Source organism: Muntiacus reevesi, chromosome 4 (genome assembly GCF_963930625.1).
Source record: "Muntiacus reevesi chromosome 4, mMunRee1.1, whole genome shotgun sequence".
Taxonomy (NCBI): Eukaryota; Metazoa; Chordata; class Mammalia; order Artiodactyla; family Cervidae; genus Muntiacus; species Muntiacus reevesi.
In genome coordinates, this window is record NC_089252.1 from 80,806,446 (window position 1) to 80,830,311 (window position 23,866).

Sequence of the window (23,866 nt, forward strand, 5' to 3'; positions counted from 1 at the left end):
TCTGTCAAACCTCAGCATGAATCAGCCATAGGTACACATATATCCTCTCCCTTTTGAAACTTCCTCCCATCTCCCTCCCATCCCACCCCTCTAGACGTCACAGGGCCCCTGTTTAATTTCCCTTAGTCATCAGCAAATTCCCATTGGCTATTTTACATATGGCAATGTAAGTTTCCATGCTACTGAGTAACTTTAAAGGCGACTTGGACCTTGAAATACAAGTGTTGAAAAAGCGATGTCTGGAGAAAGGTGAAATCACAATTATACATCAAAGGCCACGGGAGCTATAATTTCAGATATTGTTTCAGTTGTACCAGCTTTGTGTTCACACCCAAACTCCAATCTACTGCATGTGGGGTGGAGAAGAATTCCATTTATTTTCTGCTGAAGCTGGCGAACCGAATGAAGATCTGTATCAAGTGACAGGAATCAAATGAAACATGACAAACCTGTAAAAGCCGCCACCTGAACATGTCAAAGCAGAACTTGGCGGTGAACGAGGTGGGACGGGGCTGGGAGAGAAACCACGCAGACTGCCTCGCCAGGCTGGGCAGCTCGGGAGGTCAGAGGGAGGGCCAAGGGGAGCAAGTCTCCGTCGGGCTGGGGCTCACGGGGCGGGCTTTGGCATGGCGTGTGGGTGGCTTGTTCACAGACACAAGTACGTGTCTATCTTGGGTTGACTTTATTATGGAAAAATCCTATGGAGATATGCTGTATTGACTGGAAAATGATTCACTTGTTTTTTAAGTTACCAAATTTATAACGCAGAAGCATTGGTTTTGAAGTTAGTCATTTAAGTGGAGTTTAATCCCAACCTAGCTTCTGACATTGGATGGTAATTATTCTTATTTAGCAAAGCACAGAGAAAATCAGCGTTACAAGAGCAACCAGGGCAGGCAGTGCTCTAAGGGGGGGACGCCTTTCTCTGCCTTTGGATGAGTTAGATTTGTCAAACATTTCCAGCTGTTACAAAGGCCTCTGACCACTGAAGGAAAGCTGACTTCGCTGCTCAGATGACAAGTTCCAGGTCCCCCAGAGAAAGTGCAGGAGTGGGAGCCTGAACCAGCTTCTGGACTCAACCACGTGTGCCCACGTTACCCGTGACAGTCTGATTGGCCATCACCCGTCGAGAAGAACCAATGGCCACTGGACTGAACACTCCCCTGTATTTGTTCAGGAGCTCTCAGTTCTCATTCCTCAGGGAAGCACTTTCAGAATCAACCTGGTAAGTAAGCCGTTTATACTTTTAAGTTGGTCCTAAAGAAAATATATAATTGGAATAGCTGTGATGACGTACAGAAACGTCTAAATGAAAGCTATCACTCAGTCACAGTATTTTACTCTGCATCATTTATTAAATATTTTTATATATGCATTTACAAACTTTACTCATTTCAGAACTCAGCTTTCAATACATTTTTAAACGTCTTTTGGTAGAGAGAGTCTCTTGTAAAATGAGATCCATGTACAAAACTAGGCAACAGATATAAAAGTTTCCTCTCATACTTTTCATCCATCAAGCAAAGAAATCATGTGACAAAGAAAAAAAACTCAAATGTGGCTCGTTCACAAGAATAACATGTCAGTGTTCAAACTATGAGTTCTAATGGGATAGATCATATTTCATCTCTATCAGGATGACTATAGTTTAATACTTCTTAGCTACTGTAGCATGTTGGTTCTGATGAAGAAAAAAAAATCAACTGTTTGGACTAGATCATCTAGAGACCATCAATTATTCATTTCTTTATGAAGTGACACCAAAATTCACCTTGGAGATGACATTGATGGGCTAGCAGTATGCATTTACCTCAAACGTGGCTTAGAAATGTCCCTTTAAAAAATTCATTAACTTGGCAAACTAAAGTCTGAGCCTCTACTTTAGCGCTCTTACTTAAAAGACATAGTTTAAATGATCAATTCAGAAGCCTAAAAGTATCTTTGAGACTAAAGTTGCTTTTCTTAAAATGAATGCTGACCTGACAGTCGAGGCTCGGAGCACGGTCACCAGGAGACAGAGGCACTGGTGCCGCTAGCAACGAGAACTGCTATCACCACCGGGTGGGTCATTGTGCGGCGCAAAACGCCTGGGGGCCCGAAACTCACTAGTAATCTGGTTTTGGCAGCAGCATCATTTAACCATTTGTTACATACTATTCACACACCAGCTTTAAAGATGTGCACTCCCCTTAGGATACACAGGAGTTACAAATTTATGGTGATTGCATAATTGGTATTGCACAGTTTTATAAAAAACATAAATACTGGTTATTCTAGATTTAAATACAAAATACATGTCATATACTTTTAAATCTATAATGTGGTTCAAGTGCAAGTCAGGTGCTTTCTTTAGTCCTTCCCAAAAAGGCATTTTAAATACTTTTTTGGCACAAATGAAATTTCACCCTGCCAACAATTCTAATTACAATACATATATCCAAACCTGGAGAGTAGCAATCATATACATACAGTATAAAACTGAGTATTTACAAATATACTAAGCATAAATGTAACCTCTGTGGGTGAATCAGAACTAATTTAGCAAGACCCACACTAAAAATAATTTAAAAAGGTAAATACGATGCCTTTAGTTCATTTGCTTATGCTGGTTGCTGTGGGTTGACATTCATGTGAGGAGGATGTCCTAGAAGACCAATTCTTTGTTTCTGCTTCCTTTGTTCTGTCATCTGGAAAGTTAAAAAGTTTCATCATTAGACCCAGACACTTCCTGTGCGTCAAATCGTATACTCAACCATAGACTTACCTCTGTGGTTATGGTTTATACTGAAACCCACTTTCTACAAATAGCATACCGTTAGTATATCAAACACACAGCTTCAAAAAGGACATCTACCTGGGCAAAGTGGGGAATTCTGTGCCCTCGTCATGCAACGTGACATTCAGAAATTCTGCTTGCTACTTGTTTCACAAAGGAACAAAAAGCAGTTAAAGCACAAGATTCTTGTTTCCCAAATCTACGTCCAAAGCATAGCTTTGTATGAGAGATACAACATGCTAAGCACTCAAGAAACTGTCTAATGTGTTTAGAACTCTAGGTTTGAGACAGATTGAGTCCATTATCTTCAGGGTGTCTCAGTTATTCTCCAATGGTTCTTGGATAGTTTTGAGAGAAAAAAGAAATCACATAGCGTTTCTAGGGAGATGAGAATGTCCTTAACACCTCAGGTCCAGGGCGACTGAATAACATAAATCATGGCCTGGCACGCAGTGGTGACCAGTCCTCACCCCCTACGCACACCAAGGCCAGGAAAGACCATTTCTTAAGGCTGCTCAAATGAAACCGTGTTTTCAAAACTGCAAACAAGAAGTTGGGACCTTTTATTTGGCTGCTGAACTAAACCAGTTCTCATATTGACAGGTATCTGGCTCAGTTCTGCCTATTTCAGGGCATAATTAACTCCCTGTATTTAGATTTTTCTTAACCCAGTTATCCCAACTCTGGATTTGATGCTGGGCATTTAGGTCAATTAAGGTAAAAAAGCTATATGAAATATCGGATAAAATTGTTATCTCTAAGTGGTTTTAGATCCTGCTTCTAGATTTTTGGCTTCCTAAAGTCAGAGAGGAATTAGGGTTTAGCAGTATTAGTATAGAGAATGTGGGCACTGGAATCAGACCTATTTCCATAAAGTTTTATGTTGTTGTAACTTTTCAAAGTCTGTTTCTTCATTCATATAAAATGAGGGTAATAATTCCGACCTCATAGAGAGGATGTATGTAAATTTTCTAATAGTGTCTGTCACATTGTAGATGCTTCTATCTGTTTTCACCTGGACTAATTTTTGGTACAAAATACCCTGAGAGAAAGTAAAATGAGAATATGTTACCTCAGTTCAATTTTATAGTAGTTATTTTGCCTTATTTGAAACAGCAGTTTTCCTTTCATATCAAAATACTATGTTGAGACTCCTATGAAATGCCTTCAGTTGTATTTTAGGAGAGAAGATTTACAAGGAGTATTTTCAAAAGGTAACTTTTTACAAAGCCTCTTATGAAGAGTTGAATTAGGGGTATTCTGCTAGCCTTGAAAGTTTCCTTAGATGAGTGACCAATCTTTAAAGGAGGTGTCACAATCCTCTACTATACTTCACAGATTCAGCTGCAGGAGAGCCTTCTGTGACTCATGGAATAAACTGACAACTAAATGGTGATGCAGTCAGTTATCTCACTGCCCAATACTTCACATACTCAGCCCAGACTTTCACCCCCAAACTAGTCCCTTGGCAGGTAGCCTTGAGAAGGACTCCAACAGAACTCACAAAATTTAATAATCTCCGCATTTTCATGATTTAGGAATCTTGGTGGGCTCAACTCGTACTGATGGGTACTCAAAGCTTCCATTTAAAGATGCTGAGATTTTTCCACGGTTGAAGTTGGCCACTGAAGTTTTTCCTGAAATTTTTCTATAAATTTCTACTTACATTTGAGATGATCTTCTCTATGTTACTGTAGCCTCATGCCTGTGTGTCTAATCAGCTTCCTGTGACTTTTCAATCTATTGGCTATAGGTATCACCTGATATCTTCTATATATCTTCTATAGGTATCACCTGATAACTCAGACGTGGTCTGACTCTAATTCTCCAGGTTTGTCTTCCTAAAATAACGATCACATCACTGTCCCTCAGTCCCTGACCTTGAAGCTCCCTATCGAGGTGAGTGGCCAAAACCTTTGTTCAAGCAGAGGTTGTACCTGGTATTTTCAAGAACCTAGCACATACTTTCCTGGGGCTTCTTCCTTGGTGGTTCAGACAGTAAAGAATTCATCTGCAATGCAGGAGACCGAGGTTTCATCCCTGGGTGGGAAAGATCCCCTGGAGAAGGAAATGGCAACCCACTCCAGTACTCTTGCCTGGAGAATCCCAGAGGAGCCTGACGGGCCACAGTTGGGCGGGGCGGGGGGGCAAGAGTCAGACCTGACGGAGCGACTAACACTTTCACTTTCAGCACATACTTAATTTTGCTTCCTATTTCCCTAGAATAATAGCTCTTAAACTTTGGCATGTGCCAGAAGCACCCCGAAGGCTTGTTACAACACAGATCAAAGGGCCCACAGAGTTTCCACTGAGGAGGCTCAGGGTAAGGTCGGTGAATCTGCATTGCCAGCAGGTTCCAAAGAACGTTGTGGATCTAGGACCACACTGCTGCTCTAGAAGAGCATTTCTCTGTCTCAGAAATAGGCCAAGATCCTTAGAAAAGTTACATTTTTGTATACTGGAATACTTAAAAAGTACTTTGGGTATATTTTCTCAAAATGAGATCTCAGGGATGATTCTCTGCAGTTGAGCACATGGTCGGCACACAAATCTGACTGCCCGAATTCTGTTTTCATCAACCGTGGCCTTGTAGACAGAATGGCGTCATCTAAGTGAGTAATCAGTGTTAAAGTACCAGGGGCAGCTGCTTAAGTATTTGGCCCTTTGGACACGATCCTCATCCAGTGATAATTATATGGGAACAGTAACGAAAGAAAACCAAGTAGTTCATACACTTGAATATTTTTTTTCAAAGTATTCAAGTACATGAAAATGTAACTCTCCTGTTGATCTTGGCCTATTTCTGAGATAGTCAGTGAAACAGACCCCACCCTGGGACTGAATTTGGCCTATAGGAAACCAAGTTCAACACTGCTGACCAGGTAAGTTTTCCCTGGTCCCTTGGTATACATTTTCACATAATTCCTGGCCTTATTAGCTCAATTCAACCTACTTACCTGTCTGTCTACATAGATTCACATACACTATATATATCTCATTTAAGGCATCATGATTATCTGTTACTATTACCCATATCAAAACAAAGTCTATCCTTAGCACATTCTCTGGACGTTTGAAACAAACCTGACTAGATAAAAATATCCATCAGATTGAGCTCTAAGGCAACAACTCAACATTTTAATACTGAAAAATCTATTTTGATTAGTGCAAAATGTCCCATTTGTAGTAGATACATTGAAAAACCCTCAAAATCCACATTTTGCTAAAGATGAACATTTGAAGCAATGTTCTTCTTCATAAACTATATAGAGACTAGCTTGAATTTCTGTATGTCTTCTTTTTGACTCAGTCTAAACAGAAAGCAAATGATATGGTAGCTTTACAGGTCAGAAGCAACCAAATGTCTAAAAGATTTTTCGTCAAAATAGTGTCGACTGCAAATGGGCAAAATCTGCTCTACCAGTGTAAAGGATTAAGGGCTGGCACTGCAGAGAAAGTTCATCCACAGCACACAAAAGCTGCAGCCTGCCTTCCTGTCACAGTAAGGCCGTGGCTACTCAGATTCTAAGCAGCCTGGAAACTCCAGTCACCACAACTGATCTTTCAGTTCAGTTCAGTTGCTCAGTTGTGGCCAACTCTTTGCGACCCCATGGACTGCAGCACGCCATGCCTCCATGTCCATTACCAACTCCCAGATTCCACCCAAACTCATGTCCATCGAGTCAGTGATGCCATCCAACCATCTCATCCTCTGTCGTCCCCTTCTCCTCCTGCCCCCAATCTTTCCCAGCATCAGGGTCTTTTCAAATAAGTCAGCTCTTAGCATCAGGTGGCCAAAGTATTGGAGTTTCAACATTACTCAACATCAGTCCTTCCAATGAACACCCAGGACTTATCTCCTTAAGGATGGACTGGTTGGATCTCCTTGCAGTCCAAGGGACTCTCAAGAGTCTCCTCCAACACCACAGTTCAAAAGCATCAACTCTTCGGTGCTCAGCTTTCTTTATATTCCAACTCACATCCATACATGACTACTGTAAAAACCATAGCCTTGACTAGATGGACCTTTGTTGACAAAGTAATGTCTGCTTTTTAATATGCTCTCTAGGTTGGTCATAACTTTCCTTCCAAGGAGTAAGAGTCTTTTAATTTCATGGCTGCAGTCATCATCTGCAGTGATTTTGGAGCCCCCCAAAATAAAGTCTGCCACTGTTTCCCCATCTATTTGCCAAGAAGTGATGGGACCAGTTGCCATGATCTTAGTTTTCTGCATATTGAATTTTAAGCTAACTTTTTCACTCTCTCCTTTCACTTTCATCAAGAGGCTCTTTAGTTCTTCCTCATTTTCTGCCATAGGGTGGTGTCACCTGCATATCTGAGGTTATTGATATTTCTCCCGGCAATCTTGATTCCAGCTTGTGCTTCTTCCAGCCCAGCGTTTCTCATGATATACTTTGCATATAAGTTAAATAAGCAGGGTGAAAATATACAGCCTTGACGTACTCCTTTCCCGATTTGGAACCAGTCTGTTGTTCCATGGCCGTTCTAACTGTTGATTCTTGACTTGCATACAGGTTTCCTGGGAGACAGGTCAGGTGGTCTGGTATTCCCATCTCTAAGAATTTTCCACAGTTTGTCCTGGTCCACATAGTCAAAGGCTTTGGTATAGTCAATAAAGCAGAAGTAGTGTTTTTCTGGAACTTTTGCTTTTTTGATGATCCAGAGGATGTTGGCAGTTTGATCTCTGGTTCCTCTGCCTTTTCTAAAAGCAGCTTGAACATCTGGAAGTTCACGGTTCATGAAGCCTCACTGGGAGAATTTTGAGCATTACTTTACTAGTGTGTGAGATGAGTGCAATTGTGTGGTAGTTTGAGCATTCTTTGGCATTGCCTTTCTTAGGGACTGGAATGAAAATGGACCTTTTCCAGTCCTGTGGCCACTGTCGAGCTTTCCAAATTTGCTGACATATTGAGTGCAGCACTTTCATAGCATCCTCTTTTAGGATTTGAAATAGCTCAACTGGAATTCCATCACCTTCACTGACTTTGATCTAACTGATCTTCACAGTCCTATAAAATCAGTCATGTTCCTAAGAACAAGCCTAAAATACTGAAAAGAACAGCTGAAGCCTCTCTCAAAGGCAGGTATACTGACTCACTATAAACACACAGCTAGTCACCTTCTTGGTCCCCAGTGTAGTGGTCCTCTCGAGTTCCCCTGACAGACCGACTCTCACGCTCCTGCACGACCATCTCTGAGAGGTTTCCGCGGCAGTGACTCAGATCCTCTCCCTCAGCTCAGGCAGAATGAAGTGCTGCCTTTTTCTTTACTGCCAGAGCAAACTTTCAAATCTCCGTTACGTACTTACCATGTTGAATTCTAATTTGTTTACCTCTTTGTCTCCCACTCCAGACTCCTGGTTCCTTGAAGGAGGAGAAGAGGCCTAGCTCACCTTTGTAACCCCAGTCCCTGGGGCTGCATAGCTGGCGGACAGGTGCTTAGTACACGCTGGCCGGAAGAACAAGTGGAAGGGCCCCAGCACACGCCTTTGCTGGGCGCCAGGCACTTTCATGCCGTTGCCCATGCTGACTCCCCTCCCAGGCTGGCCCCTGCTGCATCCCCTCGTTAGCTCAGAGGTCACCTCCTCGTCAGGCTCCTCCTCGTCAGGCTGTCGGAGCTCAACTCCTCTGACGCCCCAGGCCCCGCGCGGGGCTGCCTGCCTGCTTCTCGTGGGCCCCGTGAGACGGGCTGCATTCTGGCGGGCAGGCCCCAGTCCTTTTCCTGCTGTATCCTGTTGTTAGAGGTCTGCTGCTTTCTGCACAGATCCCAGTATCCTAGAGGGCCTCTTCTGTCATTCCAACACAGGCTAAGGAACACAGACCTTCAGGTAAGGTTTACTATCCCATTTTCCAACTGTGAGGAATTATTCTAATCATGTTATCCCTTCCTTCTTTATGTAGTTAACAAGATAACAACCCTCTTGCGTGAAAAACGCCAAACAATGTACCATGTTAATATGATAATAATTTCAAGCACAACTAGTATTCCTAACAACTACTAGATTGGCCAGAAAGTTCTTTTGGGTTTTTCCATAACATTTTAGAATCACATTTGTATTCAGAATCTCTCGGGAGGGGAAACTTGAAGATGAGCAGCATCATGAACTCACACTTAGAATAGCAATTTTAGTTAACTGTTTTTGACAGTAATAGAAAAGCCACTAAGCGGATTTTTACTAGTATCCTTGATAAGAACTTCTTCTCAAACTGGTATTTGAAGAAAACCAGCACCAGAGAGGTCAGTAACAATAAAGATTAAAGCCAAAGACATTCAACTATCTTTGCTCAATTATGCTGTTTTTTTGGACCAGAAGATCTGAAAAAAATATCTAAGTGATGAAGCAATTTTTATATTTTCCAGCATTGTTACTACTGAATGGTATTCTTTCATAGCTGGTTTAAAAAATATCACAGAGTTTCTCGTTCATTAATCATTTGTGGGCTTTTTATTTTTTAATTCAAAACTTTTTTCCCTTTGGAGAGCAAGAATTCTCACAATTACCATTTAAGAACCAGCAGTTCTTTGCCTATCTGCACGACTTTTTATGCAGAAAAGGTTAAGAAATCTTGAGGATTGTTACACACCACATTAACAAAATGTGAATCTTTTCAACAAGTTGATTCTCCAAAAAATGCTTTAAAGCTTTGCTACAAAGTCAAAAGAAACTATTGACTAATTCCTTCTGAAAGAACCAAGTTTCCCCTAGTAAAAGCAGCAATGCTGAGTTTTTCCTGTAATTCTGGACACCTTAAAACCTAAGCAGATCAATCCTGGTAAAGGTACTTTAGAATAAGTTACTGGTTTCCTCCTATTTCTTTTCAGCCTATAACATCTTCTAGGAAAAAGTGGTTCAATTTCAAAGTCATTCATAAGGGTAAGGGTTTCTGAAGGGTGGTTCCAACGGCTCACTTTAAAACAAAAATGTAAAAAGAGCTGAAACCAAGCAGTTTAAACCACACTGGTTTTGATGTCACTTAATGAATCTTAGTTCATACTTAATCATAGTTTTATATAGGTTGTTCAAGCCAAAATTCTGGCTTCATAGAAACAATCCTGATGCCAAGTCTCTATTGTGATCAGTTATGTAACATGGCAATGAATGTATCCTTCATAATGTTTAAGTATTGATACATGATGTGACTCCTGAAACTCTAACTTTTAAAAGAGTAAGAATTGAAACAGTCAACCATGAAAGGCAAACAGGGTACAGTGAGGAAACAAAACAGGGGAAACAGGCCTAGCCTGCAAGACCAGGAGCTCCTGCCTGCTGTGTATCTGAGTATCCTCAACAAACAAAAGGATGGAACTGGGTCCGATGCCACCTGGGGTCTTGGGTACCTCATACACCTATGATTCTGGGTGAGTTCCTCGGCTACACTCACTCCTTAGGCCAAGTTCACTGCTTTGCGAAGTGTCCATCACCGAAGCAGCTTGGGAACTACCCTCAGGGAGCAATTCAACACCCCGGATTCTTAGTGTTGAGAGGACAGGCTGGGCCTACTTGCATGGCATTGACTACCACAGACTACCCAATAATAGCTTCAGGCGTGCTTACAGATGGCACTGTATAGAGAGCTAATTGCTTCCTTTATTTAGGTCTGTATTAGATCAACTTCTCTTACGAGTTTTTGGCACCTAATTTAAAGTACCTGATTTAATGGCGATTCTTATAGCCACAGCTCTAAGGGAGAGGGAGGGCGCTCAAGCATTGCTCCATGCGTTAAAGAGCTCGCCTCACTCGGGTGGGGGGCGGGTAACACAAGCAGCCTCAGGAGAGGGACTCGTGCATCAAGGCAGTCCTGGGGACCAGTGTTTCACAGCAGGGTTAAAGACTCAATAAAACAATAAGCAAAGGAAACTAGTTATATCTCTTTAAGTTTTACTTATGCAGTTTGTTAGTCATTTTAGGGGGCTACCCAGCTCAGCACCAGAGATAGCCTTCATAAATAAGGCTTTCTCCTCTCATTAGTCTTTTTATTTGCACCTTAATACAAGTGAAAGAAACTAATTTGAGGCCAGATACTATCTTGAGGTTCAGTTTGGAATAATTTAGTTGGCAAAGAAACATAATGCAAAGTAGAACTGCTTAAAGTGCCATGGAAACCACCTCCAAGAAGAGTCGACTCTAGGCAGAGTCTTCACTAGTTATTATGTTCCCCAGAGAAATCAAGCAGCTGTGGGTCTACCTTACCACTTACCTCCGGGCCAGCCTGGCCTGGTAACTACTGCTCTATAAAATGTATAATCTCGTATATGAAACTGATTAAAAAGCTTTCAGCACGGTGTGCAGGGGGATCCCAATCAATGTGGCTGAGCGCAGGCTGGCCCAGCACGGAGGTCATCACCTGGTGACTGTGCTTGTTTTAAGGGGGCTAGGAGGGGATAAAAAGGATGCCGCCTTCCCCCGGCTTAGTTACAGGGGCAAGGTGTTATCTTAGGGACAGGGAGCAGGACGCAGCAGCACTGTGAGGACGGCTAAGCTCGGTGACGGCAGGGGCGCGTTCAGAGTGCTTACTCTCCCACCCCAGCACCTGCCTCACTGCCTGGACGATGGCAGCCAGTCAGCGAGGAGGGGGCTCTTCCTGGACTAGGGTTTATGCCCTGGATGCTGAATGTAAGTACCTGGGGGGAGGAGTTGATAGTTCTGAGGGCTGGAAAGAAAAGCCAGAAACAGCTTGTCATCATCTGTCAGTGAAGAAGACAGGGCAGTTTTATACAGTGCGTTTTTCTGGACAGCGCTTCACTGAAGTAGTTTGCATTTTCTCATTTTCTGGTTTTGTTTTTCACATTAAAACCTCGTCCTGAGCAGCAATGAAAGTGGTATCCTGGGCTTATCCTGTCAAAGGGGCAGTGAGGGGGAAACGGAGAGGAAACTGATGGACTGAATGGGCTTATCACCCATTTCCTTTTTTGTCCAGATGATAAACTTCAGCATTGTAACATGAGCATTGCTGTTTTCCTTTTTTTTATTTTCCTCCCTCACCAAATTTGGTGTGTATTGTAGTGGTGTGTGTATGTGTGTAGGCAGGTAGGGTTCTTTTCTTTACCTGATCCTTTAATTCTGACAGCTGTCCAGAGAGGTTGGTGACAAGCTTCATGGTGGACTCCAGTTTCTCCTGCAGGTTCCTCAGCTCATTCTGTTCTCCTTCTGAATCGCTGCTGACCAGGGACATGGCTCTCATCCTCGGGAACCAGTCTAGGTTTCTTTCCTAGAACCCAGATGGAAAAAAGAGGGCGTCACTTCTACCAGCGGAGACCACAGAGGCACTCCTCCCATGCCATCTGGACTTGGCAGCATCATTCATCAGGCTGTCTCTGCCTGCTACAGAACTAACGTACTGCACTGTGTATTTGAAAAAACAAAAACGAAACCATTCAGTAAATATCTTTGTAATTTTGAGTATAAGGAAACTCTCTTAATTCCTAGAAGAAATCACTGTAAAATTACACATGGGTCAAAGTGGGTTGCCAAACAAAGTTTCTCAACTCTGAATACTAACACTGCCATTCCATCTGTGATCTCTGCAAATTACAGAGCTAATGAGATCTGAGTCTTAAAACTGTGGTCCCGTACACACAATACAACTTACCATTTTAATTACTTTGAGGTGTACAGTTCAGTGGCATTAAGAACATTCACTCTCCTGTGCGACCATCACCATCAGCCACCCTCAGGGATCCTTTACATCTTCCCCAACTTAAACTCCAAAATCATTTGCAAACAAACACTCTAGAAGTAAGTGAATTTTAAGATCCCGAGTGTTGTGGGATTTACCAGCTATGTGTATGGGTGTGTTCTTGGTAGACAACTGTCAGGAGGCTGCAAACGGAGAGTAGGTTCAGTTGCCCTCTTTGTGAACATACGAACACCACCCTTCACTCTTGCTTCCTGCTCCTCCATGCCTGAAATGGCTGGCCTGTGTTGTTGGTTGGTGTAAGAAAGACCCATTCAGTCTCCTCCCCTCACCACCTCCACCGTTTCTTTTTTCTTCATTTACCACATTTTATTTCTATCCATGCTCTTGAGGTTATTCACCTCTATCATGTCTGTATGATGGAAACACTGTAATAGGGTCCTATCGCATAACTCTTTACAACTCTGCTTTCAGTAACATCACACTGGTCACTTGAAATGGCCATGGTGTTAGTATTCAAAGTGGCAAACACGACAAATCAGTTCCCCCTCTTTTCCCAAACATTTACCAGCACAAAATTGGTCCCTTAGTCTAAGTGATATTTTCGTCCCTTTGTCAATATTACCTGAAGGGTAGGCCAGGTAGATTCAACGGTTAGTGACTGCAATCAAATTGCAAACTTGAAAGAGAAACAGATATCCCTTTTAATGCTCCTGTATCTGAAGAGAACTGGACTTTTAGGACTAAAACACATATATACTCTGAAGAAAGCAAAAGGATACTGTTAGGGGTTACATGAAATTTGTGATGATGAACATGTGTTCAGCTCAACTATATGAGCAGCTTAGAATTCATAACAAGTACTTCAAGAATATCGGTTGTGCATTGACACATCAAGGAAAAGATTTATATTTGTTATTTTAATGTGACAAAGACATTATTGCAAATAAGTCAGAGGTCCACCCTTTCTTTTAATACCTGTTGCTCATACCTGCAGTGGAGAAAGAAATGGCAACCCACTCCAGTGTTCTTGCCTGGAGAATCCCAGGGACGGGGGAGCCTGGTGGGCTGCCGTCTATGGGGTCGCACAGAGTCGGACACGACTGAAGCGACTTAGCAGCAGCTAAGTATAAACACCATTTCTCACTGCAGTTTAACAGAATGGACAAGACTCTTCCTCCCACCTCACTTCTTCCTGCCCACATCTGCTTTTCTCCCATTTATCCTAAAAAGTACACTTTATAGATGAGCTGTACGGAAAGGTAGGAGTGAACCACAGAAAAGCTTCATCAGCAGAGGCAAGTGGAGGAAAACCTGCTCCTCCCACATGCACACGCTATCACATTTCATCTGGGCCATTCCGATCTCATTGGAATAAATTCTAATAAGCGTTCTAACACATGGCATGACCACCCCACCCCCACCCACCCAACACACATGCAGAATTTGCTATTGGTGCTTTGCGTACACCAGAGGTCAGCAGAATCTTTCTGGGTAGTATTTTCTGATAGGATCTTTCGCTTTCTGGACCACACGGACTCTGTCACAATGAATCCGCCATGTAGCCCCCAAACAGCCGTAGACAGTGCACAAACGAACGGGGTGGCTGTTTCCCAAAAAAACTTCACAAATGCTGGCGGAAGGCCCACTTTGTCCCACAGGCCGGAGTTTGCCAACCTGTCATACACAACACAAGGCATCAACACACTCAAAATCAAGAACAAGATCCCACAAGACGTGTCTAAATATTAAAAAGCAAGACAACCGCGTCTTGACCTAATGTGATCTAGCAATACAGAAACCAAACAAGAACCAGTCGGCAGCATCACAAAGAAGGCACCGCAGCGGCACAAGCTGTCCCATCTACTTTAAAGCGTTTGTGTAAGACGTGGGGAGTCTCCAGCCTGCCCGCATCCTGAGCCCAGGAACCACCTCAGTACCGGGACTAAACACAGCAGACCCTTGATAAACACTTGTGGATGCAAGGAATGGTAAACGCACTGTTTGCTGGGCGGCCTGGTAACTAAGCTTACACGGGGAATCTCAGGTGTCTAGAATGCCTGTGGGAGGAGGAATGTGACACTGTCCCCCTGCCCGTGCCGCACGCCGTGAGCGACACTCCCTTCACACGTGCCCTGACAGGAGCCTCCATGCGTTCTCGTCAGCTTCCCTCCACAGACAGAGCCGTAGGCAAAAGAGCATTTGACAAATATATTTCACTTTGAGGATGACCAGCCTAGAACGCTGGACTGTTGCCATGGCTGCAATCGGTTCTCTGCTGTGTGTCTACAGCGAAGAAGAGGAGAGCAGACATCTGGAAATGTTTAAGCGCAGTAGCGATGCTGAAACGCATATGGTCAGCCGTCACTGACGACACTCACCACCCCGAGTCGTCATCACGCCTTCCCCCTCTGTCCCTCTCCAGGGGGAACGGCCTGGCTGATCAGGAGAGGACACATGGAGGGGACGGGTGTCTGGGGGTCACTGATGCTCACAGGCAGCTCAAGCCCCGGGACAGGAGAGATGGGTGGGCCAGGCTGGCGACCACGAGCACAGCTGCAGGAGGCCAGCCACGCCCCTGAGGCGGGACGTCCACGGGGACGGCTACACGTCTGCACGCTGACTCCCGAGGAAGCGAGGGGAAGAGGGAAGCCCCGAAGTCCCCCTGAAGCCGTCAGACTTACCATCCACGGGGATACCACAGACACCCTGTCTGTCCCAAGGTGGCAGCGCAGAACCCAGCCCCAGAAGAGAGGGTGACCGGTAGAGGGCAGGGAAGAAGGAAATCCCTGTATTTCATAGGAGACCCTGAGAATGACCTGGTGTTTATACACTGTGAGCTGCTATTGCTGAGTATATCTGGAAGCAATATTTGCTAGTTCTTTGGATTCAACTCAAAAGCATAAGCACTCTCGGAAGAAAACAGTTTAAGAAATACAACTGCTTCATACTGCTTCTTTACATACTTGGTGCTGGCGACCCAGCAGCGAGGCCTCTGCACTTGGTCCCTGCCTGCTGGACCTCGAGAAGGTGGTCATGGCTTTGAAACCCAAGTATGAACCAGGGTTCCACCCATCAGAGTGCCTGCAGTTTAGTTAAGGAAAGTGGATGTTTCTGTTAAAAAGCAGAAGTGAAGAAAGCAGCCAGGCTGTGTCAAGGGAGTGAGAGTCAGGTCAACGGTCGGACGTGACTGCGGGGGCTGTGAGTGGCTGGTGTCCTCTTCCTGGCAGGCCTGGGTCTCGGGGAAGGTTTGCACTTGGCCACACGAGGGGTCAGCGTGAGGGCTACTGAGCAGGCGGAAACCAGAGTGGTCCGAGCCGGGGAAGAGAGCAGATGGACTGTGGTGGGCCCGCGTGCGATGGTGGCCGGACAGCTGGACCGGTAAGGCAGGGAGGGAGCAGGGCCTGCAGGGGTGAGGAGGGGCAGAGTGACCTGGAGCCCCGCCTGGTGAGGCGCCGGGGCGAGGCTGAGCACAGTCACCGCTGCCTGACGCGCAGAGGAACCTGCAGCTGTTGAAAACGGCCAGAGGGTGCATCTCAAACCTGGCTCTCAGGTCTTTCATATGTGCAGTGGCTTAGCGAGTCCTCCACAAAAACAAAACAGCTTTCCAAACAAAATCCACATTAAACAGGCCTTCAAAGAATACAGAAAATCAGTGCAAAGTCTGCACGTACCTTAAAGAACAGTTTCTTATTCTAAAGAGCAAGTGACCAAACAACTATAGAGGGGAAAGAGACTTTGTTCACAGTGGATTCCTGCCTTCTTCTGTGGGGTGTGTGATGTGATCCCGTGACTCCTAAGCAATGGTTTCAGAAAGGCCTCTGACAAATGCAAAATACACAGACCCCATCCAACAACTGATTACTGAACAGACCACTGATAACTTCTGTGCCCGGCACAGGGCTGAGTGCTGAGGGTCTAGAGGTAAGACGGCAAGGCCCGTCTATTCCCCAGGGGCAGGAGTGCCAGGAATGGGGCTGCAGGGCATGGCGCTGCCCTTCCGTGGGGCTCACTGCAGTCTCAGCTCCCAGCGCTCGGCGCCCAGTGAGTGTCTGCCGGAACGGTGAACGGGCTCCCCTGGCCCTCAGGCGGCCGCTACTGGCATCTGTGCTCCTCCCCTCAAGGTCAAGAGATGCACTCTGATACTGTTTGCTTTCGCTTTCTCTGTGCTTCTGTACGTGGGCTCCCTGTACTCCCAGGGATGAAGACCCTGTCCAAGGGCTACATAAAGCCACAGACAAAAATAACACATCTGATTAGAATCTCCATCTTAGTCAATGCTAAACGATTGAAAATACATTAGCCTCAAAATATGCCCTGGAGCAGAACATGAAATTGAATCAGATTTAAAGGTAAAACCCCATTTTACAGAAACGTCATCCTTTCAACAGGTCACTTTGGACCCTGTGCCTGGATCCTAGTGATGAGTCTTCATTATCTCATGAGAGTCTTCAGTGCAAATGGAAGGACAGGATTTCCTGTTTTAGACACTTCCTGGTGACCACCTTCAAGCTTCTCCCTTATAGCACTCTTCTAACATTTACATCTAACAGTAAGAAGCAGAGTTGGGGGCCCCACTAAAACCCCAAACAAGGGAACCTGAGTACTCTGGCCACTGGGTGTCATTAGCTTTTCTGCCCTGACATGGGTATGTACCAAAAATTTGAGATCCTCAGTGTAGCCAGTATTTTACTTACATAATCTTACTGGCTATTAAGTCAAATCTCAAACTACCAACGAGTATCTAGTAGTTTAAATTAGCTATCCTGGCCAAACTGTGCTCTCCATTTCTACTGGGTTTTACATCCTGTACAGTAGGGTAAATTCCAATGCAATGTGAAGGCTCCTTACCAGCACGACTTGGCCACACAGAGATCTGAATCTCTACAGGAAAAATCCTAAGACTATCCCAGCCTTAGCAGAGGAGCAGAGAGAGAAGTGACTTTCAATCTAGCTCAGACTTTCACAGCAAACGCTGAGCTGGCTAGAGCGCTCAGTGACTCCTATGAAGTGCGCACCCTGCCTCTCCAGCCAGCCAGACTCTGAAGGTCTCTGAACGTTTGCAAAACTCCCACCTTCATGTCAATCCCAGGTCAAAAACATGTCTCAGTGTCCCAGCTTCCCCTGAATTTTTGAGAAAGTCATCTCCAGTGAAGACATGTTGTTTATGCATGAACTCATCTTGGCGGGTGTGTGTGTGTGGTCAGGAGGGGGCTGGCTGAGGGCTGGTGTCTCCACCGCCTGTCGGCCGGCCACATCTGTCGCCCGGCCACATCTGTCGCCCTGGGTCTGGGAGCCCCTCTGTGCCTCCCTTGCCCTCCTGGCTGCTGGCACCTCACATACCAATGTCCTTAGGCACTGTCTGCCCCGGTCCTCCTACAATCCAGCCAGCGCGGTTCCCGTCACAGCAAGCACTTCCTCTGTCAGAGCAGACAAACCGACTCAAGCCACAGCCGGAAGCACGCTGACCACAAGTGCTATGGTTCTGGTTAGTTCTTTTCTAGGTAAAGTTGGAAAAGTCCCTGCAAAGCAAACACTGAAGTTTTAGACACGGGGGCGGCACTGACCTCTTGAAACGTTCTTGACTGGAAAGAGGGAGGGTGTGAGAGAGAGAGAGAGAGAGAAACACAGAGAGAGAGAGAGAGAAAGAGAGAGAGGAGGAGAGGAAGTTGGATTGTATGATGCAAATGCTAATCATTCTGAGAAGTGTGTTTTTTTTTCTCCCTCTTCCCAGGTTCAACTGAAGAGGCAGTTCTAAGAAAGACAGCTGAGATCATCAGTTACCTCCTCAGAGAAAGTCCACTGGTGGTAGAGTTTTGTTTACCACGTAAACAACGCAGCATTTATGGCTAAACCCCTTATTCTTTCACAGGTAGACTAAAGAATTGCGATTTTTTTTTTTGGTGGGGTCATGAGGATAAAAGACAGGGTCATGGGCCAGAAGATCAGTCCTGGGAAGATAGACCTGTAAGCCACAGAGTCTCCTCTACCCTTCAGAATCCCCTTGGGAAGATTCAGGCGTGCAGAGATGGTCCTTTCAAAGCACATGTCATAGGCACTGCACCTTCTCTTACCAAGCAAGACAGACAGGATTTCCCAGAGTGACTGGGGATGACGAGAGTGACCCCGAGAGGGGGCGGGGCAGCCTGGAAACAGACTCTTGGCTTCATGTATCCAAAGCCCCCAGAAAATGCCTGGAAGAGAGTGGAGGAGGAAGGCCAAAGATAACCCTTAACTTTTCTACAGCAGGAATATATTACACTCAATAAACTTTAAATGCTTGCCTCTCTTGTGAGCGAAGGTGACTGTGTGTGTGCTCAGCTATGTCCTATTCTTTGCGACCCCCGTGGACTGTAGCCCACCAGGCTCCTCCGTCCATGGGATTCTCCAGGCAAGAATACTGGAGTGGGTTGCCATGCCCTTCTCCCGGGGATCTTCCTGACCAAGGGATAGAACCTGAGTCTCCTGCATTGGCAGGTGAATTCTTTACCACTGCACGACCTAGGAAGCCCAAGTTAAGGTGATTATTTGTGTTAAAGAGGAAGAAAATAATCTTTAGCGCTCTCTTTCCTAAGATCAGAGAAAACAAACACACACCACAATTTCTTACTTTGGGTGAAAAACAATGATAATGATCGCTATGCTCAATGACTCCAAAATTGCCACTTATAGTATCTATTATACATTTAAAAAGACACACACAAAAAAAACTCAAACAATGAATCCCAAAGGTAAAAAAATGTGGCAGTTGGGGGCGGTAGGGATGAATGAACAGAGCACAACAGAAGCACAAACCCTGGTGTAAACTACCGTCTTTAACTAATAATTACTGTATATTAGTTTATCAATTGTTGTAACTACACCACAGCAAACAAAAGTTACTAAGAGGGGAACTAGCAGGCAAGGTAAGGAGAAGGGGGCACAAGAGAACTCGGGACTTTTTGTTCAGCAGTTCTGTAAACCCAAAACTGCTATAAAAAAGTAAAATCTCTTAAAAAAAAAAAAAAAAAAGGATCCCACACCTGGAATTTGTTGGTGGTTTAGTCGCTAAGTGATGTCCAACCGTTGGGACCCCATGGACTGCAGCCCACCAGGCTCCTCTATCCCTCCAGGCAAGAATACTGGAGTGGGTTGCTATTTCCTCCTCCAGAGCATCTTCCCAACTCAGGAACTGAACCCAGGTCTCCTGCATTGCAGGCAGGTTCTTTACCAACTGAGCTACGAGGGAAGGCAGACCCTAATTCAGGGATCCAGGTCTCTGTATTTCAGAGTGTCAACGAGAAGAGACATGTCCTGGAGTCAGGAACTGAAGCTCAGAGGCCCAGAGCGATCACAGCGAGCTGGGCAAGTCAGCCAACCAACCCGGGTCTCTGCTTCCCTTTTTTTTTTTGAAAGCTACTTCACAGGGTTAATGTGAGAATCAAACGGCTGCAGGAATGTGTCTGTCAACTGGAGAGTACGATGCAGAAGTACTGCAGGTCAGTGTCAGCAGCCCAAGGCCTCAGAGTGGTCTGTCGTCTGAGATGCTGACTCCAGGTGGAGCGCTCCGTCCCACCTGAGTGAGTTCTTCCTTTCCTAGAGTTCAGACGCACGGATTTCTCTCTTCCTGCAGGAGCCATGTGAAGGGCGCCCAGGCCAGCCCCGAGTCCAGGCATGAGCCCGGTCTGCGCTCGTCTCAGCCGACATCACCCAGACAGGCCCCGTTATATAATCCTCAGCTGGGCTGGAATGACCACTCACCCTTCCCAGACGTGGTTAATAGTTGTTCTTGGATGATACAGTGTAACAGAGCCGGGCCCTTGCCAGAGCGAGGACCGCACCCATTTCTGATGAAATCCCTAGGCAAGGCCAGCTGCAGGGCCACCGTTCTATGTCACTGTCGACCCTCAGGTGAAGGGATGCTGGGCCTGCACTGGGGCCTCGAGACGGCAGCGCCCAGCAGTCAGGGAGGCACCGCTGGGCCCTGGGTATCCGGGCTGCCGGGTGGAGGGAGCCCGGGATGACAGAGGAAGGGAGAAAGGTCAGGGCGGGGGTGAGGGGGGGCGGCGCTGGGCAGGGCAGGGCAGGGCAGGCCGGCTGGAGATTCCTCAGGAAGAACCTCCAGGCGAGCCCGCCCTCCTCCCCGGCTGGCTCAGGACATTCTGCTCAGGCAGCCTCCCCGGCCCGTCCAGTTAGCTATGCAATCCACCAGAAGGTTCCTTGTGGTCACGCACAGGGTTTTGGCAATTTTTCTTGGTTTTTCTTCTACTCCCTTTTGGATCCCATGAGTTTAAACTTTGGTCTCTTTTTTATACAACAATGGTTTTGTTGTTGTTGTTGGTTTGTTTTTAGCCTACTTAAGAGGCTTTCCAAAGTTCTTTGCTATTGTTTCAGGGCAAAATACTTGGTGTTTGTCTTTGAACACACGCCCTATGCACACCCGCGCGCCTCCCTGCCCCGCTATTTCACCTGTAGCTGTGTCGCTGTCGGGCAGCGTGTGCCAGGCGGCTCCTCTGGACCGAAAGCCAGCCATGAGATCAGGTGATGGGAAGATGACCGAATGGCTTCAGTGAGAGCTCAGGGCAGGCTGCCAGCATCACCCTGACCTGAAAGGGGTTTCGAAGCAAGGTGCCCACAGTCTGAACACTTCTGGGAGGGAGAGATGATCTGCCAAGCACAGAGTCTCCAAGTTCCTCACTCCTTTCCAGCCGCCCCATGTTACCAACTTGCCCCCTTGCACTCTTACCCCAAAGCTCACTGCTGAGTCCATGCGGGCCTCCCGTCTCCCTCCTGACACCCACGTCCACTCCTGACACAGACCCTCGGGACTTGTTTGAGAGTGGAATTATGGAGCTAAAGATGGTCCAAGAGACCCTCTGATTCAGCCTCCTCATTTTCTAGGTGGTAACATGGGGGCCCTGCAGAAAAGCAGGTTTGAGAAAGAAGACGCCATGAGCTTGGTCCACGTGCATAATCTTTAACTATGAACGGCCGTGCCTAACTGCTAGGATCTTTTCCTCATTCTCATATTCCCAGACGCGTGCTACTAGACTTCCTTCAGAAGAGATACATGTTAAAGAACCCTGAATACTTGTACATGATAAAAATAAACTCAGAACATCTTCGTAAAGGCCAGGGGGTCACACGCCTCTTGGCTGTGTCCAGCTCTGTCAGACACTCTCCGTGTTCCGAGCAGAGGAGAGATGGAAGAGTGAAGGCTGGGGCGTCACCGGGTGGACATGGAGCCTGGGGCTGAGGGGTCAGAAGGGTGGCCCAGTGGGGGCTGCAGCGGGCAGAGGCACAGGAGGTGAGTCCAAGGCATGGAAGGGAGAAAAATGTGTTCTTGGGAGTTTAGAACATCTGCTGAATTGGGGGAAACGAGGGTGTAAACAAACATCTTACACACATATACAAGCCTGTACAAACATGTAAATCGCTGCATTCGCCCGTGGACTAATGAACCAAGGGGGAGAAGCGATCACAGGTGCTGGATCCACCACGTGCCAGGCGCACCCTCAAGGGACCCGGGTCCCGGGGACCCGCCTGAGCAGTCGAGCTCCTTTGGAGTGGATAACAGCTTAGCTCCCCTAACGGTGACACGCAGTGCTGAGCACTCCTCAGCGGAGGTGACAACATGGGGAACTCCGAGCAGACGGCTGGGAGGTCCCTATAGACCCATCTCCCAGTGCCCGAGTGCCTCCGAAGGGAAGGAAGCTGCCTGTGAAGCGCACTCAGGCGAGGGTGGCTTCATACCCTCCAGATCATCGGAGGGCAGGACGGGGCCTGAGCCCGGGTGTGGAAACTTAAGCTGAGCAACTGCTCGGTGCAGCTGCCGCGGACACGAACCAAAGCTCTGGTGCCGAGGGTGGGGGCGAGAGTATGCCTGGCCGGCCGGGAGGCACATCCATGATACTGACACACTCTTTCCAGCCACCCGCAGGCGAGTGCCAAATCCCTGCGCGCTTCTCCCTCACTCTGACATGCTTGAACTCGGCCGCAGTGTCAGCTAACTTCAGAGAGCTTTCTGAGCTGGCTCAGAGGCCAGCACCGGCTGTATCCTCACCCGCCCGCCGCTGAGGGCTTACGGAGCCCGGGCAGCATCTTAACCAAGGCCGCGGCCTCCCAGAGGGAGGAGGAGGTGGTGCGGTGCTGTTTCTCTAAGAGGGCAGGGTGCATTCCCAGAAAATACCCTGGGAAAGAAGAGCTGACAGCATGACTGACACTGAAATATCTCCATCTCGGGGACTTATCACCCCACCCCACCCTCACCCCATGCTTACCCTTTCTCCCAGCATCCTCTCTGGAATTCTAGGTCAAAGTCCAAGCCCATTACTTCACATCTGCGTGGAAGCAGAGGGTTTCCACGCCACTTTTGCAGTAGCCACGGGCTGCCTGCCAGACCCATCTACATGATGCAGAGAGGGGGCAGAAGGGGAGGTTGCATCATTAGGTGCACGCCCCTCCGTTTGCACCCTAAGTCCTATCTGTGAGGGACTTCCTTGAACTAAGACCCCTCGCGATGACCATGTGAATCTCTGTGTTCACTTCTCTGCTCACGGCGCCGCTGTCACCACCCTGCCCCTGGAGCTCCTTTTTACTGTTGTTTAGTTGCTGCCCGGGTATGTGCTCAAGTCGCTCAGTCGCATCTGACTCTCTGTGACGCCATGGACTATACCCTGCCAGGCTTCTCTGTCCATGGAATTATCCAGGCAAGAACGCTGGCGTGGGTTGTCATTCCCTTCTCCAGCAGATCTTCCTGATCCAGGGATCGAACCCGTGTCTCCTGCATTGCAGGCAGCTTTTTTATCGACTGAGCCATCAGGAAAGTCCTACGTGGATGTGCAGGGCCTGACTTTGATCTGACTATGATCCACACGCAACTCTCAGCCTCCACTTCCGTCCTGAGTTACACTCCCCGCCCCGCCCCACTCCCCGATTCCATGGACCACCTGGGGGGCAGGAAGCTGCAGTGCTCGTTTGGGGAGCGCCTATGGGTGGGTTCTAAAGCACCAGGCTGTGTCTTGGGTCAGGAAAGGAGCAAGACTCCAGTCGATGTCCCTTTTAAGCAGAAGGCAGTGACAGGTACTCAGTTCCCGTCTTGATCTTTAGCCCCTGCTAACACACTGCTTTCTGTCTGCGCTTGCTTCCTGTCTTTTCTTATCAAATACAGATAAGCACGCATGCTGAAGCCAGACCTCCTCCTGCGTGTGACTCTTAGTCTGTTTCCTCATAGTAGATGTTTAGTGGTGCTTACTTTGCTAATAGAACTTATCTGCTTGGAAAGTTGGCCCAGGAGCTTATTTTCAGGCAAAAAAAAAAAAAGGTTTCCCTTATGTGACTTTTTTGCATGCAAATTTCTAAGGGCTTTCACCAGAGCATTTTCTGGGAATGCACTCTCCCCTCTTATGCATAAACCACACACCCCACCATCTTCTAAGTGTACCCCTCTGACTGC

At 46.6% G+C, this 23,866-nt stretch overlaps 1 protein-coding gene and 1 long non-coding RNA gene across 11 annotated transcripts in view; one reads left to right on the forward strand and one right to left on the reverse strand.

Moving 5' to 3' along the window:
• Positions 1-12,002, forward strand: part of LOC136166667 (uncharacterized) — a 40,085-nt gene extending 28,083 nt beyond the window's left edge. For 3 of the 5 annotated variants that reach the window (XR_010662971.1, XR_010662974.1, XR_010662973.1), the window contains exons 2-5: positions 964-1,225; positions 4,564-4,675; positions 8,150-8,624; positions 11,866-12,002. This is a non-coding gene — a long non-coding RNA (uncharacterized lncRNA). Of the gene's footprint in view, positions 1-273; positions 502-861; positions 1,226-4,563; positions 4,676-8,149; positions 8,625-11,865 lie in introns of those variants that run through there. The other 2 variants (XR_010662972.1, XR_010662970.1) reach the window with 2 other exon arrangements.
• The window catches only part of ITPR1 (inositol 1,4,5-trisphosphate receptor type 1), a 345,755-nt gene continuing 323,224 nt past the window's right edge, over positions 1,336-23,866 (reverse strand). For all 6 annotated transcript variants that reach the window (XM_065933259.1, XM_065933257.1, XM_065933262.1 and 3 more), the window contains 2 exons: positions 11,845-12,006; positions 1,336-2,687 (listed from right to left, as the gene is read on the reverse strand). In XM_065933259.1, coding sequence (XP_065789331.1) covers positions 2,601-2,687; positions 11,845-12,006 — 249 coding nt within the window. In that variant the 3' untranslated portion in view covers positions 1,336-2,600. The remainder of the gene's footprint in view (positions 2,688-11,844; positions 12,007-23,866) is intronic.